The sequence below is a fragment of the Palaemon carinicauda genome, chromosome 4 (assembly GCF_036898095.1).
Source record: "Palaemon carinicauda isolate YSFRI2023 chromosome 4, ASM3689809v2, whole genome shotgun sequence".
NCBI lineage: Eukaryota > Metazoa > Arthropoda > Malacostraca > Decapoda > Palaemonidae > Palaemon > Palaemon carinicauda.
Genome location: NC_090728.1, coordinates 31,349,616 through 31,370,038, shown reverse-complemented (window position 1 = coordinate 31,370,038; position 20,423 = coordinate 31,349,616). Strand labels below are relative to the sequence as shown.

General features: G+C 41.2%; 1 protein-coding gene and 1 long non-coding RNA gene across 6 annotated transcripts in view; one reads left to right on the top strand and one right to left on the bottom strand.

Moving 5' to 3' along the window:
* LOC137639859 (uncharacterized) overlaps positions 1-5,230 on the top strand; it is a 76,117-nt gene extending 70,887 nt beyond the window's left edge. The window contains exon 3 of the long non-coding RNA XR_011044280.1: positions 3,894-5,230. This is a non-coding gene — a long non-coding RNA (uncharacterized lncRNA). The remainder of the gene's footprint in view (positions 1-3,893) is intronic.
* Positions 1-20,423, bottom strand: part of LOC137639857 (PH and SEC7 domain-containing protein-like) — a 261,377-nt gene that overhangs the window by 55,843 nt on the left and 185,111 nt on the right. Inside the window, exon 12 of one of the 5 annotated variants that reach the window (XM_068372117.1) lies at positions 11,799-11,871. The exons of 2 other annotated variants lie outside the window; for them this stretch is intronic. In XM_068372117.1, the coding sequence (XP_068228218.1) occupies positions 11,841-11,871 (31 nt within the window). In that variant the 3' untranslated portion in view covers positions 11,799-11,840. Of the gene's footprint in view, positions 1-11,798; positions 11,872-12,509; positions 20,400-20,423 lie in introns of those variants that run through there. 2 more of the 5 variants (XR_011044279.1, XM_068372118.1) reach the window with 2 other exon arrangements.

The window sequence follows — 20,423 nt, the reverse complement described above, 5'->3', positions numbered from 1 at the left end:
CGGGCGTCCAAAATACTTAAGAGAACTGTTACATATTGCGCAGCCAACAAATCTTGTCGACACGAGAATAGTTACAGATGGCTTCAAACTATTGGAACCTAGATTTATGTCTACTTTAGGCTTCAGAGCCTTTAAATATGCAGCCCCAAGACTATATAAAAAGCTCCCATGAAACATTCGAATGATTGAAGACATTAAGGCTTTCAAGAGGAAACTGAAGACTTTCTTATTTCATAGAGTCCTTTGACAGTGATGATTTAACAGTAAATGAACAATACGCAATATGAAACGTTAAATATTCTGAACGAACGAGGTAAAACGACAGTGGAGGTCCTGTAGAGAGCGGGGTTCCCCTGCTGTATGGGACCAGAAAAGCAGCCATCTAAGTAAGTAAAGAAATATGTTTTCTTGGAAATATAATATAGTATAGTTGAAGTTTTATATTTTGCAGAGTTTATAAAAGGGGATATTTTGATTCTTATGACAGAAAAGATTGCAGATCGCCCAGATCCTAATCTTATCTTAGATTACATAACTTTTTCAGATGAAACTATTTCAGGTGGATCTCTGGAGGCTACTTAAGTGTTTGTAATACCTGTATTTGTTTTTAAATGTAGGGAATAACTGTGTTCCTCTATGGCTAGGGGAGTAATCAATACGCAGAAACTCTATTGAATTACTGCTCCTATATTGGGGTCCATATTAGAATAAGATGGGATTGATAATGTGGTAATTCAGGTAACCTCCAGAACAAAGCGATGATGCTCTGAGGTCACTTTCATAAAGGCTCTCTTTTTCTCCCTACCATTCACTGGTGGCTACTTTTGTCAACAAGACACGTCAATCTTACTAAAGAATGCAATGTCAGTCCTTCCCTATAGGTCTCTGTTAGGGAAGACTCCAACTTTCATCAGTTTTGGGATACCATTCGACTCGATCCTTGGCCCTATCCATAATAAAGGAAGGTTGTCAAATTGCAAATTGCTGTCTCCAAATCATTCCTTGTCTAAGTGCCACCTTCCATTTCCAACTTATCTAAGCAGTTTAGCCAAAGCTCATATTCTGAGATTAGAGATTATAAAACCTACATAAGGCTGTGATAGAGAAGGTTTTTAGATACCTCCCAAGGATTTTAAATCGGATTGTTCATGATACTCAAGATTTCAGTGGGGGAGGACAATTTTTGACGTCTCAATTCTATAGAATCCTTGTCTTTTCCATGGAAACTCGAACTTGTGGTCATGCGCCACTGGGTTCCGGGTTTTGTCCACGAAGTCTAGAACAAAACTAAAGGAGACCTCCTTCCACACCTCGGCATTGGTAATTAAATGAGAGACCCTGTTAACTCACGTATGAGCCTTGAGGACTAAGTCACGTCTCATGCAAGGGACCCAAGATCCGGCAAGACTGCTCAAAGCTACTTATAAGCATAGACACTCCAGGAAGCATAGAGGTCTATACCTTTCAGTCGGTAGACCAAATTCAAGGTCGAATGGTAGCCTTTGACAGAAGCAATTAAGAAGCACTTCTCCCAGTGAAGGAAGACAAGGAAATCAGAGAACTGTGCTAAAGTTGCTCCAAACGGAAAAATATCCCTTGTACGCCACTAATCACACAAGACAGCCTACTTGGCCTGGTAGACAGATGAAGAGGACTTCCTTAAGCATCCAGACATCTCGTGTGCAGTGCCTCAAGAAAACCCTTTCGCTTAGAGATGCAGAATAATCTCCACCCGCAAAGACCTGGTGGTACCTCTATAGGTGTCTGTCAGTGAAACATGGGCCACAAGGGTAGGTCTCCCGGGACCTTGAGCAGACGAGCATGCAGATTGGGATACCATTCAACTCGAGGCCATCCAAGAGCTACTAAGGTTATCCTGAGTCCTAGTGTAATGATCACTGTTGATTACCCCTGATAAGATTAAACAGTGGAATGTCGTACGAGTCCAGGTGATCCCATGGATGATGGAAGATGTCTTCAAACACCACCCATAGGTCCAGAATGGGGGAGGCAGTACATGGGGAGCTTCTTGATTAGCCAGGTGGCCAAAAGGTTGATCCCTGGAGATCCCCATGCCTTTCCACCACACAGTCCTTCCCTATAGGTCTCAGTTAGGGAAGACTCCAACTTTCATCAGCTTTGGGATACCATTCGACTAGATCCTTGGGTCCTATCTATAATAAAGGAAGGTTGTCAAATTGCAAATTGCTGTCTCCAAATCATTCCTTGTTTAAGTGCCACCTTCCATTTCCAACTTATCCAAACAGTTTAGCCAAAGCTCACATTCTGAGATTAGAGATTATTAAACCTACACAAGGCTGTGATAGAGAAGGTTTTTGGATACCTCCCAAGGATTTTAAATCAGATTGTTCATGATACCCAAGATTTCAGTGGGGGAGGACAATTTTGGAAGTCTCAATTCTATAGAAGCCTTGCCTAGATTTCCTTGGAAACTCGAACTTATGGTCATGCGCCACTGGGTTCTGGGTTTTGGCCACAAAGTTTAGAACAAAACTAAAGGAAACCTCCTTCCACACCTCGGCATGGGTAATTAAATGAGAGACCCTGTTAACTCACGTAAGAACCTCGAGGACTAAAGTCACGTCTCATGCAAGGGACCCAAGATCCGGCAAGACTGCTCAAAGCTACTTATAAGCATAGACAACTCCAGGAAGCATAGAGGTCTATACCTTTCAGTCGGTAGACCAAATTCAAGGTCGAATGGTAGCCTTTGACAGAAGCAATTAAGAGGCACTTCTCCCAGTGAAGGAAGACAAGGAAATCAGAGAACTGTGCTAAAGTTGCTCCAAAAAGGAAAAATATCCCTTGTACGCCACCAATCACACAAGATAGCCTACTTGGCCTGGTAGACAGATGAAGAGGACTTCCTTAAGCATCCAGACATCTCGTGTGCAGTGCCTCACGAAAACCCTTTCGCTTGGAGATGCAGAATAATCTCCACCCGCGAAGACCTGGTGGTACCTTTATAGGTGTCTGTCAGTGAAGCATGGGCCACAATGCTAGGTCTCCCGGAACCCTGAGCAGACGAGCATGCAGATTGGGAGACCATCAACTCGAGGCCATCTAGGAGCTGCTAGGGTCATCCTGGAATGGCGTACGAGTCCAGGTGATCCCATGGATGTTGGAAGATGTCTTCAAACACCACCCATAGGTCCAGAATGGGGGAGGCAGAACATGGGGAGCTTCTTGATCAGTCAGGTGGCAAAAAGGTTGATCCCTGGAGATCCCCATGCCTTTCCACCACAAGATGATGTAGGGACCATTCTTCCCATGGCAATTGAGTATGTCTGCTAGTACATTCCTCTTGCCAGGAATGTACCTTGCTGACCACTCTAAGGCATGATGCACTGCCCAGATGTACATCCACCATGTCAGCTCACAAAGAGGGTATGAGACAGTGGTCCCTTGCTTGTTGATGTAGGCCACTAAATGGTGTTGTCACTCAACACTACAGAGTGCCTCTTCAAAAGTTCTTGGAATGCCTGCAACCGTAGAAAAGATGCTTGCATCTTGAGGATATTGACGTGTACCTCTTCGGTCAATACCCCGAGACGATCAAGTGTGCTTCTCAACCCTCCTGAGAACAGTTGAATGTCTAGAGATGGAGAGCTGAATAGAACTCCCCTGGTGAGATAGATAGTCCCAAATCCCCTGCCCCACCGGAACAGGATGGAATGGGGGATCCCTATAAGAATTGTTAACTTAATAGATTCAAAATATCTAGAACTATTTTTCAACCCCCCACTGATTTGGGGACACAGAATATCTTGTAAAAAACCCTGGACAAAGGTTTAAAACTTTTTTTATCACATCTTTAACCAAAATTTTACAACATCTAGACTAAATATTAATGCCTTTGTTGTATTTTCTAGCTAACTTGGATAGGAAAATGGTTCCTTTTACAAGTGAAGGCTGGAGGATAGATGAATCTGGGAACTTTCTGACTGCAGCCAGGATCCACAGATTGGGAAAAAGCATCTCACAGCATCCGTGCCGGATAAAAATGGGGAAAACTTTTCTTAGATTCAATCCCTATTATTCAAATGATTCTCGTTAAGGGATATTTTATCTTAATCTTTGATTTTTTCCACTTCTCTGTAATGTGTTCACTGTACTCTTAATTTCTAACATCACCTGCCCTTAACTGTGAAAAGAAATAAAAAGTTGGAAATGTACGGTAATGTGAATCTGAAATGTATTTCATATTAACTAGAATTACCAATTCAATATTTTAATATCGAGGAAAAAAATGATTATCTAAAGCTAATAATCTGGAACCAACCTCATTTTGGTATCTGGCAACATTAATTTAAACCAATAAACAATGTATTACTAATTTTTTGAAGTTAAACCAATGTTTAATTAGATTTAAATCTTATTATATACAGTACTTTATCTTTCCGTACCACATTTGTCAGATCTAAAAAAAGAATCCAAAAAAGTATTTCTTTTGATTATCTGCAATTTCCTTTCTGACAGAATCAAGGGCAGAGATTAGTTTGCAATCCAAACCTAGATTGGATAATTGATCTGTTTCGTAGATAAAAGTCTTTGACACTAAAAGGTACTTGAATTACCAGCCTTTCTTTGTATTTGTTATAACAATTTACAGATCTTACCCAAGACAAACTATATAAATTGAGATGTATGAGTTGTCTTTGAATAACAATATGGACACCTTTCAGAAAGAAGCTGTCTTAAAGACTAAAAGGAAATACTTCCTCTCATCCTGGTTCTTCCTCTATATCTTCCTTTTACTTTCTTTATAATCTATTGTTTATAACCTCACTAAACTGTGATTGAATATTTATTTATATTCTTTATACTGAACTGAAGTACTTTAGTTTAGAGACTAATTTTGGTAATTGAGTTACTGATTCCTATATTTACCTTAAAGAAAAAACTTGTGATGAACTAGTGACCGAGCTTGCAAGTGAACGACACACAGCCATTTTAACTTGATGCAACCAAAAAATTTATCTTATTTTTGTATTACTATTAAAGAGTTTCTACAAGATAGGTAAAAAAAAACCTATGAGTAGAGAGGCTTTTGTAACATGCTGGACTTCTCTCTCTATCCCTCTCCAAGCACTGTCTAACAAATTAGAACAAAGTTCCAATTTTCCACTATTGTCAGAGACAACAACAACGTTTATTTTCTACCTTGTTACCTAGTGTTTAAAAACATAAGCAAACTCACTTTAATTTGCTTGTAATGAAATATGTTCATATATTATCACATGAAATTAATACAAAAATCACAAATTTTTAAGTAATTTGTATTTTTCCTAACATACTTACCTAGAACTACTTTCTTAGGAGTTACTGGTAACTCTTCCCAACCGACCAGAATTTTGTGTAGTTTACCCTATTCCCTTTTTCTATGGGTCACCTCAGGCGGAATGATACGCGCCGAGGCGACCCGGGGTCAGAGAACGTGCTAGATTAGGTCGTGCTCCTCAGTAAGTTTCGTAGCCAAAAAAGGGTTCTCCTCAAGCCTGCAGGACCCTCGGGGAAGGATGGGCGGGCCATAACCCGAGAGTAGTTCTAGGTAAGTATGTTAGGAAAAATACAAATTACTTAAAAATTTGTGATTTGTTCCAACACAGAGTACTTACCTAGAACTACTTTCTTAGGAGACTTAAACTTTAGGAGGGAGTGTCCTGCAGGGACTAGGGTCTGACGGTTTAGGAGCACGATCGGGCGAAAAAGGGGGCACCTCGAAGGGGAACTAGGTTCCGATGACCCCTACTAAAGGCTGAATGAAAATAGGGGAAACTACCCAAAAAACTAACTTAGTGTCTAAGTGGCTTACCTCTGAACCATTACTTCCGAGACGTATTTCTTGTCGAAGACGTATATCCTGGCCGCCAGGGCCTCTTGATTCACACCCACGTTGGGGATTAAGGGTAAGGGAAAGGATGATAGGGGGGAAAGGTAAGGGATGAACTTATGTCTCATGGCTTACCACCCCCGGTTTCCCTGGGGCCATGACCTTTAAATCTTTTGCAGGGCTGATATGACTGGGCCAAGGTTGAACCCGTCCCAGGATTTCCTAGAGCAGTCCTTCAGGTAATGTTCCGTGAAAGTGAACTGTCTGGACCAGGTACCCGCTTTCAGAATCTGGCCCACGGCCATGTTCTTCTCAAACGCCAGGGAGGTGCCTAGACCCCTAATATCATGAGGCTTTGGTCTACCTGGAAGAGGGATTCCCGAAACCTCGTAAGCTCTCTTGATTACTTGTCGCAACCAAAAGGAGATTGAGTTCTTAGAGACTGGTTTCTTCACCTGACCAGTTGAGACGAATAAGCTCTTGATCTCCGGTCGAAGCCTGGAGGTCCTTTCAAAGTATTTTCTTACTGCTCTGACAGGGCATAAGAGTAAGTCTTTAGGGTTGTCTGACCTAGGGATCGCTGGGCCCGAAAAGCCCTCAAACCGAGGATCCCAACAGGCTGGGTTCTGCGTTTTGGCCACAAAGTTGGGGACGAACCGAAAGGAGGCCTCCCGCCACCCTTTTGAGTGTGAAACTTCGTACGATAATCCGTGCAACTCACTAACCCTCTTTGTTGAAGCCAGGGCTAAGAGGAAGACCGTTTTGAGGGCGAGATCCTTATCCAGGATGTCCTTGAGGGGCTCAAAGGGAGGTTCTGACAGGACTTTGAGTACTATGGCTAGGTCCCACTGCGGTACCCTCACCTCCTGTGGGGGGCACGACTGCTCAAAACTCCCGATGAGCATCGAGATGTGCCGAGAGGATCCCAAGTCAATGCCCTTCAGGAGGAAGACTTGACCTAACGCTGCCCTCACTCCCTTTATTGCCGGAATGGACGACCCCAAATCGTCCCTGAGATACACTAGGAAGTCCGCCACGTCGTGGATCGAGGCCCCCAAGGGCTTGATATTACGGGAAGCGCACCATTTCGAGAAGACTGCCCATTTCGCTTGGTAGACAGCGATAGAGGACCGCCTTAAGTAACCTGACATCCTCGTCGCAGTCCTCGATGAGAATCCATCCCTCTTCAGAAGCCGCTCGATAACCTCCACGCGTGAAGGCGGAGGGACCGAGGGTTTTCGTGAAACCTTTGGAAGTGGGGTTGACGAAGAAGGTCCGGCCTGTCTGGGAGAGGCCAAGGAGGAAGAAGGGCCAGTTCTTTTAAGTCTGCGAACCACTCCCTCTCCGGCCACCAAGGCGCGACCAAAGTCATCTGAAGGTTGGCTGTTGTCCGTACTCTGTTGAGGACTTGAAGTATCATTCCGAAGGGGGGAAAAGCGTACATATCGAGGCCGTCCCAAGGGTGCTGGAAGGCGTCCTCGAACGCTGCTGACAGATCTGGAACTGGAGAACAGATCACGGGGAGTTGGGCGTTCAGACGTGTGGCGAATAAGTCTACTACTGGGGAACCCCACTTCAGTATGACTGACTGAGCTGTGCTTGGATGTAGAGTCCACTTTGACCTTATTACTTGGCTTACTCTGCTGAGGACGTCCGCCAGGACGTTCCTCTTTCCCGGGATGAACCTTGCTGTGAACTCGATCCCTTCTTCTGCTGCCCATTCCAGAAGTTCCGTCGATAACGAACATAGCTCTTTCGACTTTACACTCCCTTTCTTCTTTACGTAGGCTACTACTGTGGCGTTGTCGCACATCAACGCTACCGTGTTCCCCCGGAGGAGATGAACGAATTCTCGACTCGTTCTCAGCACAGCCATCATCTCTAGCACGTTTATGTGGTGCTTTGCCTCTTCGCTCGACCATTTTCCCTTTGACGATTGGTCGAGTAAGTGAGCGCCCCAACCTTCCTTCGACGCATCCGTAAACAATAGGACTTCCGGAGGATCGGGTGCGAAGGGGATCCCCAGCTCGGTGTTCCTCCTGTCGTGCCACCACTGCAAGGCTACCTTCGCTTCTGGGGAGACCGGAACCAGTTTGTGGGGGTTTCTCCCCTGGGACCAATGCTCTTTCAGGTTCCACTGCACTGCTCGAAGTTTGAGTATCCCTTGTGGCACTAACTTTTCCAAGGACACTAGGTGGCCCAACAACCTCTGCCAATCCTTGGCCCTCCTGGGAAGGTCCAACAGAAAGGGTTGCAGAACATGCTCTAGGTTCTCCAACCTCTCCAACGAAGGGAATGCTCTCACTAGCTGGGTGTCCAAGACCATCCCCAAGTAGGTCATCCTGGTGGAGGGGATCAGCTGGGACTTCGCTACGTTGACCGTGATACCCAACTGCTCGCAGAGACGAAGTAACTTCCCTCCTTGTTCCTTCAATTCTTTCTTTGAGGCTGAAAGAAGCAACCAGTCGTCCAGGTACCGGATCAGACGGATGCCCTGCTCGTGAGCCCATACAGAGACTGTCGTGAAGACTCTTGTAAACACTTGAGGAGCCGTCGACAGCCCAAAGCAAAGGGTTTTGAATTGTAGCACTCGGGAATCCCACTTTATCCTGAGGAACTTCCTGCTGGAGGGATGGACAGGGATTTGGAAGTAGGCATCCTTGAGGTCCAGGGGTATCATGAAGTCCCCTTCCCTCAAGGCGGCCAACACTGTCTTGGCAGTGTCCATCTTGAACTCGGTTTTTGCCACAAACTTGTTGAGGGCAGACAGGTCTATTACTGGTCTCCATCCCCTTGTCGCCTTTTCCACTAGGAAGAGCCTGCTGTAGAACCCCGGGCTGGGCTCTTCGACTAGTTCCAATGCTCCCTTGGAGATCATGGAAGACACTTGCTCCTGTAGAGCAGCCCGTTTCAAGGGGTCCTTGGGAATCAGCCACTCCGCTTGAAGGGCTGGAATAAGCGGGGGAGGTTCCGCTAAGAAGGGTAGTCTGTAACCTTCCCTCAGGATTGTCACCGTCCAGGGATCCGCACCGTAATCCCGCCATGCTTGCCAAGAGTGTCTGAGGCATTCCCCCACCTGAGGCTCCAGTAGGGGTAGGGGGCCTCGGCTCCTATCTCCTTCTGGAGGAGCGGCCGGACCGACCTCTTCTTGCGTTCCCGTAGGACGGTCTAAAGTTAGACTGGGGTGCCGTGGCACCTCTACGGGGGAGCTGAGTTGACTGCTGCCAGGGAGCCGAAGGTGGCTCTCCTCTAGGTTGAGGTGGAGAGGAACAGGAAGTGTGAGGGCCGTCCACGGAGGGCCTCCTGGGAGGTGGGCACCTCATAGGGGGAGGTCTATGGTCTCCCATGTCCTTCATCTTCCTCACCCGTTCCATCGTCTCGTCTACCAACTTAAGGGGGAAGACAGCCTCATCCCAGATTGAGGAGTTTCTCAATTTCCTTGCTTCTCGGTCCGGGAGTTTTCTCGCAAGTTTGCTCAGAATAGTGTCTCTCTTCCTCAGGACCCAATTGGTAGCCTGGGAGAGAGATTGATATGATAAAAATTTTAGGGCCTTGCCCCCTGAGCTAATTAGTTCTCTCAGTAAGGTTTGATTTTCAGGAAGGGACAAATCATGAGAGGCCTGAAAGCCAACTAACGTGCAGGCCCACCAGTCCAACCAGGAGGACACGTAGACTAGGTCCTGGGCCATGTCCTCCATCATGGAGGTCTCCGACGGGGAAAAACATACAGGGGCCGTGGACGCTCTGTCTTCAGCGGCACCCTGGTTCAATGAGGTAATGGCTGTCTCCGTCGCGCGGGGTCCTCCCTGACGACCTTCCGGTATGCAAAACCTCTTCTGCGCCTTCAGTCCCGGCAGCAGCTTCAAGGCACTTTGACTCCTAGGGGCGTCTGCTAGGCCGTCCAGGAACTTATCAATATGCTCCATACCCAGCCTTACATCAGGAACTAAGGGTAGAGCTAAGGAGGGCCTTTGTTGAACCGGATTCTCCACCAACCTGCTAAGTCCGGAGAGCTAGGCTTGTTCAGTGGTGGGCATCGGTTCATCCAGCCTATGGTGCCGTCGTATGAGGGCCAACACTTTGCGGTAGGAGGAGATGTCATCGGACGAGCACTCCCCTCCTTCCACCAGGGCCTCCGTCACCCGTCCTTCCTCACGAGTATCATCGGTGACGGTAGGGAGAGCAACGTTGGATGGGACTGCCAATGTCACGGGCGGACCCGCAGAGGCGAAGGTATCCGTCATGGGATTATCTTGCCCTGCGGGCATCCTCGTATCTGTGGGAATATTCCTGGCCGAAGGGCGTCCTTGGAGCTTAATGAAGTCAGCCAAGGAGCCCGCGGCTGGCGTAACGCCTTCCACTTGACGGAGCGCCTCCCTCTGCAGAGTAGGGGGCGCGGAGGCCTTCGACAACTTAGGCGGCTCACGGGGAGCTAGGAAAGGCATCCCTCGGTGAGGTTCTTGTCCGTACGAGGAGCAGGAGGGGAGAGATGGTGAGGACAAGGCTCTAGGGAGCCACCCGGAAGCGGCCGCAGCTGTGGTGACCTTAAACAGCTCGCTCCGGGGCACCGTGATCCTCACCCAATCTTTGGACTTACTCCTCTTCGCTTTCTTCTTAGAAGGTCTGGACTCCTTCTTCTTTGAACGGGAGCGGGACTACTACTTCTTCCTGAACCTCTCGCGCTTCCTCCTTGCGGACCTGGAATCGTCCTCTGAAGACGAATCCACGGACGAGGAAGACGAGGAGGAGGAAAGGGAATCGGCCGAATCACCTGAGGCGTCCAGCTCCGCGGGGGTTACTCAATGCCGAACCTCTGTTTCCACAGGCTGCATGAAGACGGGCGGAAGAGTCGCCGCGGGCGCTGGGGGGTCTGAGGAACGTTCTTGCGGCCGATCCAATGGTCAAACTCCTCTTCTAGTCTGAAGTGTGACCTGCAGGGTGTTCTAGGAATATCCCAAACGACAGGGTCCGAATTTGACGAATGGCCTTTCTCGGCATCCCCCCCGGCGGCCGAAGTACCTGAAACACACGCCCAAGATGGGGGAGAAGAGGTAGTACCTGACTTCCCCCACATCGGGTCTTCGGTAGAGACGGGCCCTGCGGGCACCAGGACCTCGTCTCCTACACACTCTACCGCACTTCCCTCAGGCCCCACACATGCCTGTAACACCTCAGAAACTTCCCCCACAGGTAAATCAGACTCTTGGGGAAGGACAATGGGCCGCTTCCCTGCAACGGACTTACCTCGACGCCTACCCTGGGTAGGGGAAGATGAAAGGGAACCACGTTCCGACGAGGCATCCGGGGACACCAAAGCAGAGGACGCGGTAGCTTTCTTGGGCGATCTCTTGGCCGACTTCTTCTTCTTAGTCCCATAAAGGACCCACTGAATCTCGCCCCAAGACTCGCACTCCGAACACGTGGTGGTAGGGGAGCATACTTTGCCCCTACATGACGAACAACGCGAGTGTGGATCAACCTCGGGCTTCGAAAGGAAAGCCCCACAAGACTTACCGGCCACAGGCCCAGGGCAACGGCGTGGATGCTCCATAATAAAAACACTAACACCAAGAGACACAAGGACACAAGGGAAAGGGGTAAGGATACGGGCACAGGAACCACGTGGTAAACACAAAGGGTCGCACTGGGTAAGAGAGAGCACGGCGGGATGTGAATCACATCGCGACCAGAAACTTACTGAGGAGCACGACCTAATCTAGCACGCTCTCTGACCCCGGATCGCCTCAGGGTGCGTATCACTCCGCCTGAGGTCACCCATAGAAAATGGGAATAGGGTAAACTACACAAAATTCTGGTCGGTTGGGAAGAGTTACCAGTAATTCCTAAGAAAGTAGTTCTAGGTACGTAAGTACTCTGTGTTGGAACAATTTAAAATTATACAACAAATTTAGCTATTGAAAGAGAAAAACAGATATTGCTTTACCTTCACAACATTTTCCCTGTAGACTTAAAATCTGGTAAACTTCTATGAGTAACAGAAGCAAGATGTCAACATGCTGTCAAAATCATAAAGGCATTGGTTAATAAAACAAATGTTAGTGCAATTAAGTCTTAGCCATTTGTTAATGGTGTATGATAAAAAGCCACTAACTGCATGACACTACATAGCATTGAGAAAACACAACTGAATTTGAAAGTACAATAGAATATTTTCATTAAGTGGTATGGGGCTTCTTTAATGGATAAACAAAATATCCATATATCTCATTAAAAATTATGAAGATAAAATTTTCACATCCTGTAAAACAGTAAATTCTGATTTCAATACAAGTATATTGTCTTGATATTTTCAATGGCAAGGCACAGATCTACTAACTCACTTTATGATACAACTGTAGTAAAATGAAACATATTGTTTTTACCTTGGATAGATTCCATGATGTATGCAGCTCAAAAGTACACTTGTCACACAGCATTAAAAAAGAAACACTCACACAATCCTCACCTTAATATGCCATTGATAAGTTCTAGACTTCCAGTGCTATAACCCGTTTTAAAACCCCCAAGCATAAATTCAATTCCATATCAAGCAGAGGACTATGCTTTAACAGTTGGCTCAATGTCACAGAGATGAGACTAAACTTAGTGGCATAAAAATCAACCAACTTCCAAGGATGTTAAGTCAAACACACAATACAATCACAAAATCTGTATATTTACAAGAAAACTATCTATCTACATAAATCTTTATCTTAAGGCTCATGTCCCAAGTTCAAAAATACAAGTTATATACACAAGGCAATACAGTAATATGAACAGTCTAGCTAAATCATAATATAATGTCTTTAAAATATTGAAATTTCTCATATCACAATACAGTATATCAATAGTTTAGTATCGACTGTTAGTTATGAAGCTCGCTGAAAAAAAGGAATGTATGTAACTGCATCTGGAATGATATAGGCTTAGACACAGCTGATAAATATAGCTATGAACGATAAACCTTTTTAGTGAGTCAGACAAAAAAGTACTGAAGTGTGAGGTGCCTCAAGATTGTTCAAAGCCATGACACAAATTCAAAATTGACAACCTTCACATAATGCTAATAAATATCTACCGAGTTTCGTTCAAAAAATTATCTGACCCAAAGATTCTGGAAGCAAATACGGTGCAAATCCTCGGCGACAATAAGTTAAAAGACTGTGCTGCACAAAGCACAACCCTTGTTAAGGCTCACAGACTATTACTTCTTTCTGAAATTGTAAAGTGGAAAAGAGAGATATTGTGAGCCACATAAGAACATTCCTCATATACCTAACTTTCATGGAATAATTACTTCACCCAAAATTATGCGAATACACCAAGATATTAGCTGCCATAACCAAAGTTAATTCAAATGCAGAGTGAGCTACCTTAACACCAAAATTGATTGAGATCTCGTCAAAGTATTGATGCAGTACAAGCTGCATATAATTTATGCACAGCCTCAAAACTTTTTTTTTTATCTACATCAACATCTATTCCAGGAGACCAACTTCATCATACATGCAAAAAGGAATACCGGTATGCAAATTGTATTATACTTTTCAGCTTAGGAGGTTGCATGAAAAAAGATGTGGTTTCCTTTAAATACAATATAATATAAAACACTGATGAAGCTAGTTAAACACCAGACAAGAATAAACTTGTGACTGATGTTGCTAAGTTAGAGCAGAGGAGAAGTTTTAAGAGCAGAAACCTTCATTATTTTACATTATATAAATTACATGAATGCTCTTCTACAGTATATGTAGAAAGAGTCAGAATGCATAGCCTAAATAAAAGATGATAGTTATTTCTAAGATTCTGGGCATTTACAAAAGCATTTTCTTTAAGTGGTAGAGTAGGAAAAATCTAACAGCCCCTCGACTGTACTATCGAAGTTATACATATAAAAAAATCCTTATACTGTATTCAATTTGTCCAAACTACAGTACTAAAATTGTGGTAAAGTTGGAAACATTGCTTCTAATATCTTGGCAATCACATTATTCTGTAAACTAATAACAAATCCAATACAAAATCCTTCTAGAAAACCCTGCTATCAAAATAAATATAACAAGAGCCTAAGGTAATATCAAAACTATATTGCTAAGCCTGCAATATATAAAAAAGTAAAATGTGTAAAGGAAAAACAACTCATAACCCAAAATCTTTGTTGTTACAGTGTATAACAAATCTATAACAAAAATAGATACTAAGAAAAGAGTAATTTATATAGCCATAGTGTAGCCACTTTTACAGTGTGACAGGGTAAAATTAAAATTACTCTGCTAGTATACAGTGTTGGGTTCAGTACTTACTTTTCACAGCATATCATAGTGTGTCCAGAGACATTGACATGAGATTAAAAAAATAAGAATAGACTGTATATTACAGTAATTACATGTCAAATCATGTATAGCTTTAAACCTAACCCTTATTAAGATCTGTACAATTAACAAAAAAAGATATACAGAGTACTGAAAAGTAGAAACTGTAATGCTTTACACTTGAAATGAAAATGAACCATTTACCATGGCAAGTAGACTTAAAAGTAATTTAAAATTATAATCACAGACTGTAATAAAGAAAGGACTACTGGTAGTTTGTTTAATAAATTAGAGTAAAAAAATAAAAACTGTTTCTTGTCTGCAACATAAATTAAAAGTAGCATTTCTTAGATATTGGAATTAACTTCACACTCAAGCATTCATCCACAGTAACCCTAAGTTTCTTATAAAAGTTCTACTCGTACATTCAAAATAAACAGCAACAAGTATTTCCAAAATCATTAATGCAATGCAACATCTTTTAATAAACTCTCTCAAATCACACAAGACACAACCTGGTGGTGTCTACCTGTCAACCTTGATAATCCTGGTTACCATAACTCATAAGCATATTTATTACTAATAGAAGAAACCACATAGTTCAGACATCATAAAAGAATTCACAAGCACTTTTCCTATCAAATAGCTTCAAGGCTAATTACATTTATGCTCATTCTTCTGTTCCATGAAAATCTTTATTACTATAACTACATAGCTAAGAATGATTTAATAGTAAATAGAAAACTAAAAAAGTTAACTTTAAATAGTGTACTGCAGGATAAATTGTTATTCTTTACAAAACTTTAAGGTGACTTATTATGTCTTCAGAATATTTCAAATTCCTTACCCAAACTAAATTCTGCTATATTTTCAATGTTAATTTTCTATGATTTCCAAGATTATTGCTGTTATTTCTGCTGGCCTCTCTTTAAAATATAAAGAGATTAACAACAAAAGGTTCCTGGTTTCACAGCCATCCATGGGAAATCATTTCAAAGATCAAACATCTTTTCAAATGAAAGTTTTTGTAAACAAAAGCACAGGAGCAGCAGTCACACATTTACATTTTTTAACTTTTCCCATCATGATTAACACAAAACATTTAATTTTCTTGAAATGAACCATGAAAGAATAGCATTTAAAGTGAGTCTTACCAACAAGTTAAGGGCAGGATTATGTACATCCTATATTGTAAATATTTTTCAGTCGTGATTATATCTGAGTATTTTACAGGTGTCGTCAATTTGTCAATTGTCTTAAAAGACACCAAAAATTTTGTTACTGCCCCTTTTCTACATACAATCTGGTGTGCTTATCCACTTGAACTTTACTTGTTATAAAAAGGGAATTCTAATGATAAAATTTATTTCTATACTTACCTGACATTCATAATCCTTCTCTCTTTAAAGTTTGATTTTATACCAATGTTTACCCTTTAAATAAAAATTTACCACTCTCTTTCCTTTCAATTGTCCACAAACTGGAATTTCCTTGAAATTTGATAAATAGAAGTAGGGAAGTAAACAACTGTCAAGACAATCAAAATCATTTCCTCTCTCTTCCTTAATGCCCACAGGACTGTTGAGGTTATTTCCATATAAAAAATGATAAGAACTGTAAACCTTTTTAGAATCAAAACGATCTAGAACTGGCCTCCAGCCTCTGGATACTTTGGAGACTAGGAACAACCTATTGTGAAACCCTAGATATGGATCAAGACTTCTATAAAATTTTTCCCTGGCAGTTTTGAAATCTCTATTTTCAAACCAGGAGGCTTTGTTGAATTGCTTAGATAACTTGGAAAAGTATTGGTTCCTTAGACAAGGAGGAATTGGAGGACACAAGATTGGATAGCTCTTTTTAACCATGGACAGCACCCATAGCTCAGGATGCAGGTTTTCCCACACCTGATAAAAGAGGGAAACTCTTCCCCCTACAGGGATCTGTTGTGAAAGACCGCCATAGCATTCTCCTTACAGTATGTTTGGCAAGTCCTTTTGGCACTTCCGTCAGACTGCCAGTTAGAGAAAATTCCTGATGGCCTACCATTGTTATGAAACCACTCCCTTGGAGGAGCAAAGTTTTGAGACGTAGATGCTACATAATAATAGGGAAAGAGGGATTTATGAGCAAACAACATCAGAGTCACTTTGCATTCTGGAGTGAACTTGTGCTACCATATTACCGTTCTAATCTCTTCAAACATAGGATTCAAAATAGGGTATGAAATCAGTGTGTTTCTGTGCATTAGCCACTGTCCTTAACATAAACGAACATGTTTGTTCCGTACGCTTAACCACAAAATTCACAAAGACTGCTGCAGCCTCAGAGTACCTATCTGAAATAGTTTTTCCCCAAAAATTATACGCTGTAATCTACAATAAGAGTAAGATCTTGATGAAAGGTCATCACACCTAAGACTCAAAATAACCTCTACCATAGAACCTGCAAGACAGAATTTCATGTATACGAACCTGCAAGACAGAATTTCATGTATACTTCCCACTTTATTACCTACAACCACCTTTTCTTTAGTCAATTAACTCAAAAACCCTGTACAGTATTTAAAGATTTGTTGTTTTACATCTACAATGGGTTCAGGAAAATTAACTAGATCTAGTTCAACAACAAGGTTAGGCAATTGATTTCTTTTATAGAACACAGATCACTTTTGTGGGAAAAATATTAGCGGGAAGCTGAAGTAGTAGCTTTTCTTTGTACTTGAGATAATTATTTATCAATTATGTTAACAAAAATTTTGGGTAACTTTTATTGTGCAAGTCATTCAAGAAAAGGCATCAGGAGACACTTTAGAATAATAAGAAGTATCAAAACCTCCCTTAAGTAACTTATTTGGATACCTAAAATAAATGTTTTCAAAACGATTGAAAATGGAATGCCTAGTCAGAGTTGACCTCTTCCTCCATATGTCCATTTTTATCTTCCTGGCCTTGTGAATCCTCTGAAAAAGTAACTAAAGACTTTCCCTTTTATTTACTTTTAATGGCAAACTTTGTGCTTGCGCTAGGTGAGATGTGCTAGTGGCCAAGCCTCCATTGGTTGTTCACTACCATTGGAAATATGATGCAATCATTCAGTTCCCGCTGAAACCTTAAAATATTTATAGAATATGCTTCTTCCCTCTTCCACAGGAACCATATATGTAACACCACTTAATATGGGTATAAAGTTGTTGATCATGAGAGCGTACTTCTGCAAGCAGAGGGTCGTAAAGAGAAGATTGGATCATGAAAATGCAAGGATTTTTTAATAGAAGGACTCAAAGCAAATCAGTGTGTGCAAAACTCGTGTAGAGGTAATCGTCTCCATCATTTACTATGCACAATCAGAATCCTTGCTCACTGTTGCACTAAAACCACTTGGCAAAACTTGAGGAGTTAGCCTAAGGTTTGAGATTTAATTAACGAAGCAAAAGAGGTTAAGACCTAAAGAATCCTATTACCATAATACTGTACACCAAAAAGCTGGTTAATAGCTAGAAAGACATTATCATCATCCCCATTGTAAACAACTAGGTTAGTCTTCTTTAGATTTTCCCTTGAAATAAATGCTGATTTCCTCCTTTTATGTAAAATGGTCAGCTATCATCTGTAAATACCTACTCCAAAGAGGAACAAAAAGTGATTTAGATTCTTCACAACGATTATTTAAATAAAAATATTGCCCCAGGCATGAGACACAAGAGAATGAAGATCATGATTGTCCCGAAATAACTTCCTTGAACAGTTCTTACGAGAATTACTAATAAATTCAAAAGATATCCCTTATTACTGCTAATAACCTAAATGACAAAAAAAAAAAAAAAAAATCTACCAGAAATGGTTTAAAATCACAGACTAAATAATGCAAAGCCAACAAGAGAGCTAAAAAGATAAAAGATCTACAGTGTACCAAAGCAGAGGTTATTGACACTAACCACAAGATTGCCTTAATACTTTACCGAGGATTAACCCTACTGAAAGGAAAGAAAATGGAAAATATTTAAGTTTTAGAGTAAACGTCTATTAAAACAAGCTTTGAGAGAGAAGCATTAAGAACATCAGGGGAGCTTCACAGAAATAATTTACATTTCTGAATAGTTTACAATATAACGGTATTTGCATATAAATACAAAACAGAAAAAACAAAGCTATTTTCTTTTCTCTATCTTCTAACAGCATGTACTGTAATGAATCTCTTTTTGCCGAGTTTAATCAACACTTTGGAAATCTTATTGTACTATACTGTACCAGAGCTGTAGTCATATTTCGCTCATGCCAGGACTGATACGAGTCCTTCTTAGTCCCATTTACCAAAACAATAATTCAAAATGTTTTTCAGTCCCTTTTTTTTTTTCACCAGAGAAATTCTGCAATTGTATCTACTGTACTCGAGATAAAAACTTTACTCTTCTTCAAGATCACAATTTAAATTTACATATTTAGATCAAAAGCGTTCAATTCATCAATGATGCAACACTTTCAGATGTATCCCAAAACTTGTAAAAAAGGTATAAGGTGTACTGTATTCTTATTCTTAAAAAATGTATCAAATGAAAATATACCAATTTAGGACCTGTATGGGGAGACAAATAAGTAAATACAGTACATATAGAAAAGATAACTCCTTTCTTGAGACAAGATACTGCATAACCTACCAACCAGATACTATAGCTCTAAGGTTGAGCAATATATTAAACCTAAACAAAGCATAAAACATTGCACTACCAATGTGGCCCTAAACTGACAAATTCTTCAGATACAGAAGACAGAAGAGTACCCTTTGTTCTACAACCATAAAATGGACCAATATTCTAGGTTAGGTTTTTGGGCATCATCATATAGAATGGTACAATTTAAAGAATGGGGGAGGGGATTATTGATAAGACATATTTCTCCAAATCCAGCAGTCTTTACATACACTTATACAACTATGACCACTTTCCTTATTTAAACCTTGGTTATTTCAGATAAAGCCTGATCACTGTCAAATCCTTTATCCATTATAAACATCTCAAAGGACAGGGTACCAAAGTAATATCCATAAATAAGTTTAAAATGTAGCTGCAATAAGGTATTCCTTATACTGTAGCAAATAACATTATATTTCTGGACCGTCCATTACCCAATACTTTATACACAACTTTATAAATTGCTCTTAAAATTCATTATACTTTGAGCCAATGAAACTGTGCAGTAATAACCCTTAATACTTCAAAACTTACTATAAATACTTAAGGAACAAGGGATATCTTCTGTGCAATTATGAAGTTATCAATGTAAAACAAATACAATATTGTGTATCAAATTTCAAATAACAAAACTTATCCCACTAAAATATAAATTGAATAACTTCGCTGAAAAACAACAAATTTACATTAATTATTTTGCATTATGAAAAAACCTATTTTGATATAACGTACTGATTAAAAGATGAATTCTATGAAAAAAATAAAGATTGCAGACTACTCTCAAGTTATTATACTTCTGGGATCTAACAGATACAGTACTGTACTTGGTTATTTACAATACAAAATGTTAAATCTAAAAGAAAAAATTTCTACTAACTTGAATTGACATAAGAACAATTTATGTACGCATGTGCTATTATACAAATAAGAAAAAAAGCTAGTTCTATTTTCCCATAACCTATATAAGTATAAGCGTGATTGTCATTGGAGCTTCAAGGAAGAGATTCTTTCACACTTTAAGAGGCATTTTCTTTAAGCAATGGAACAGTAAATACTAATCGGCCTTCTCCAGTACAAACCTAGCTCTGCATTATTACTGGAACTCCCTATTACCGAAATACTATACTTGATTTGCAATACAGTACACTACATATGTCACAAAAATTACGGATTCACCATTGGATGAGCTGTAAACGTTCTGGATTGTAACAAAATTGCTTTTAACCACCGTATAATTGCGCGTATAAGACAACCCTTAAATCCTAAAATTTACTACTGAAAATTGGGGGTCGTCTATGCAACTGATAAGAAAATCACACTTTAAATTCCAAGTGATGTTTATTGGTAGGCTAAACTAGGCATTAGTATGATAATCGATGATACAGTCAACCAAATCATATTTACCTTACAAATTATTGGCACAAGTTCGTGATAAATAGCCTATTACAAGAAATATTCCATATCAACAATGAAATCAACTTTTATCTATGCGAGTCCAGCTGACAAAATGTAAACATCGAGTTATGGTTGCATTCCCACCAACCTAAATCTTTCCGAGTTATGGTTG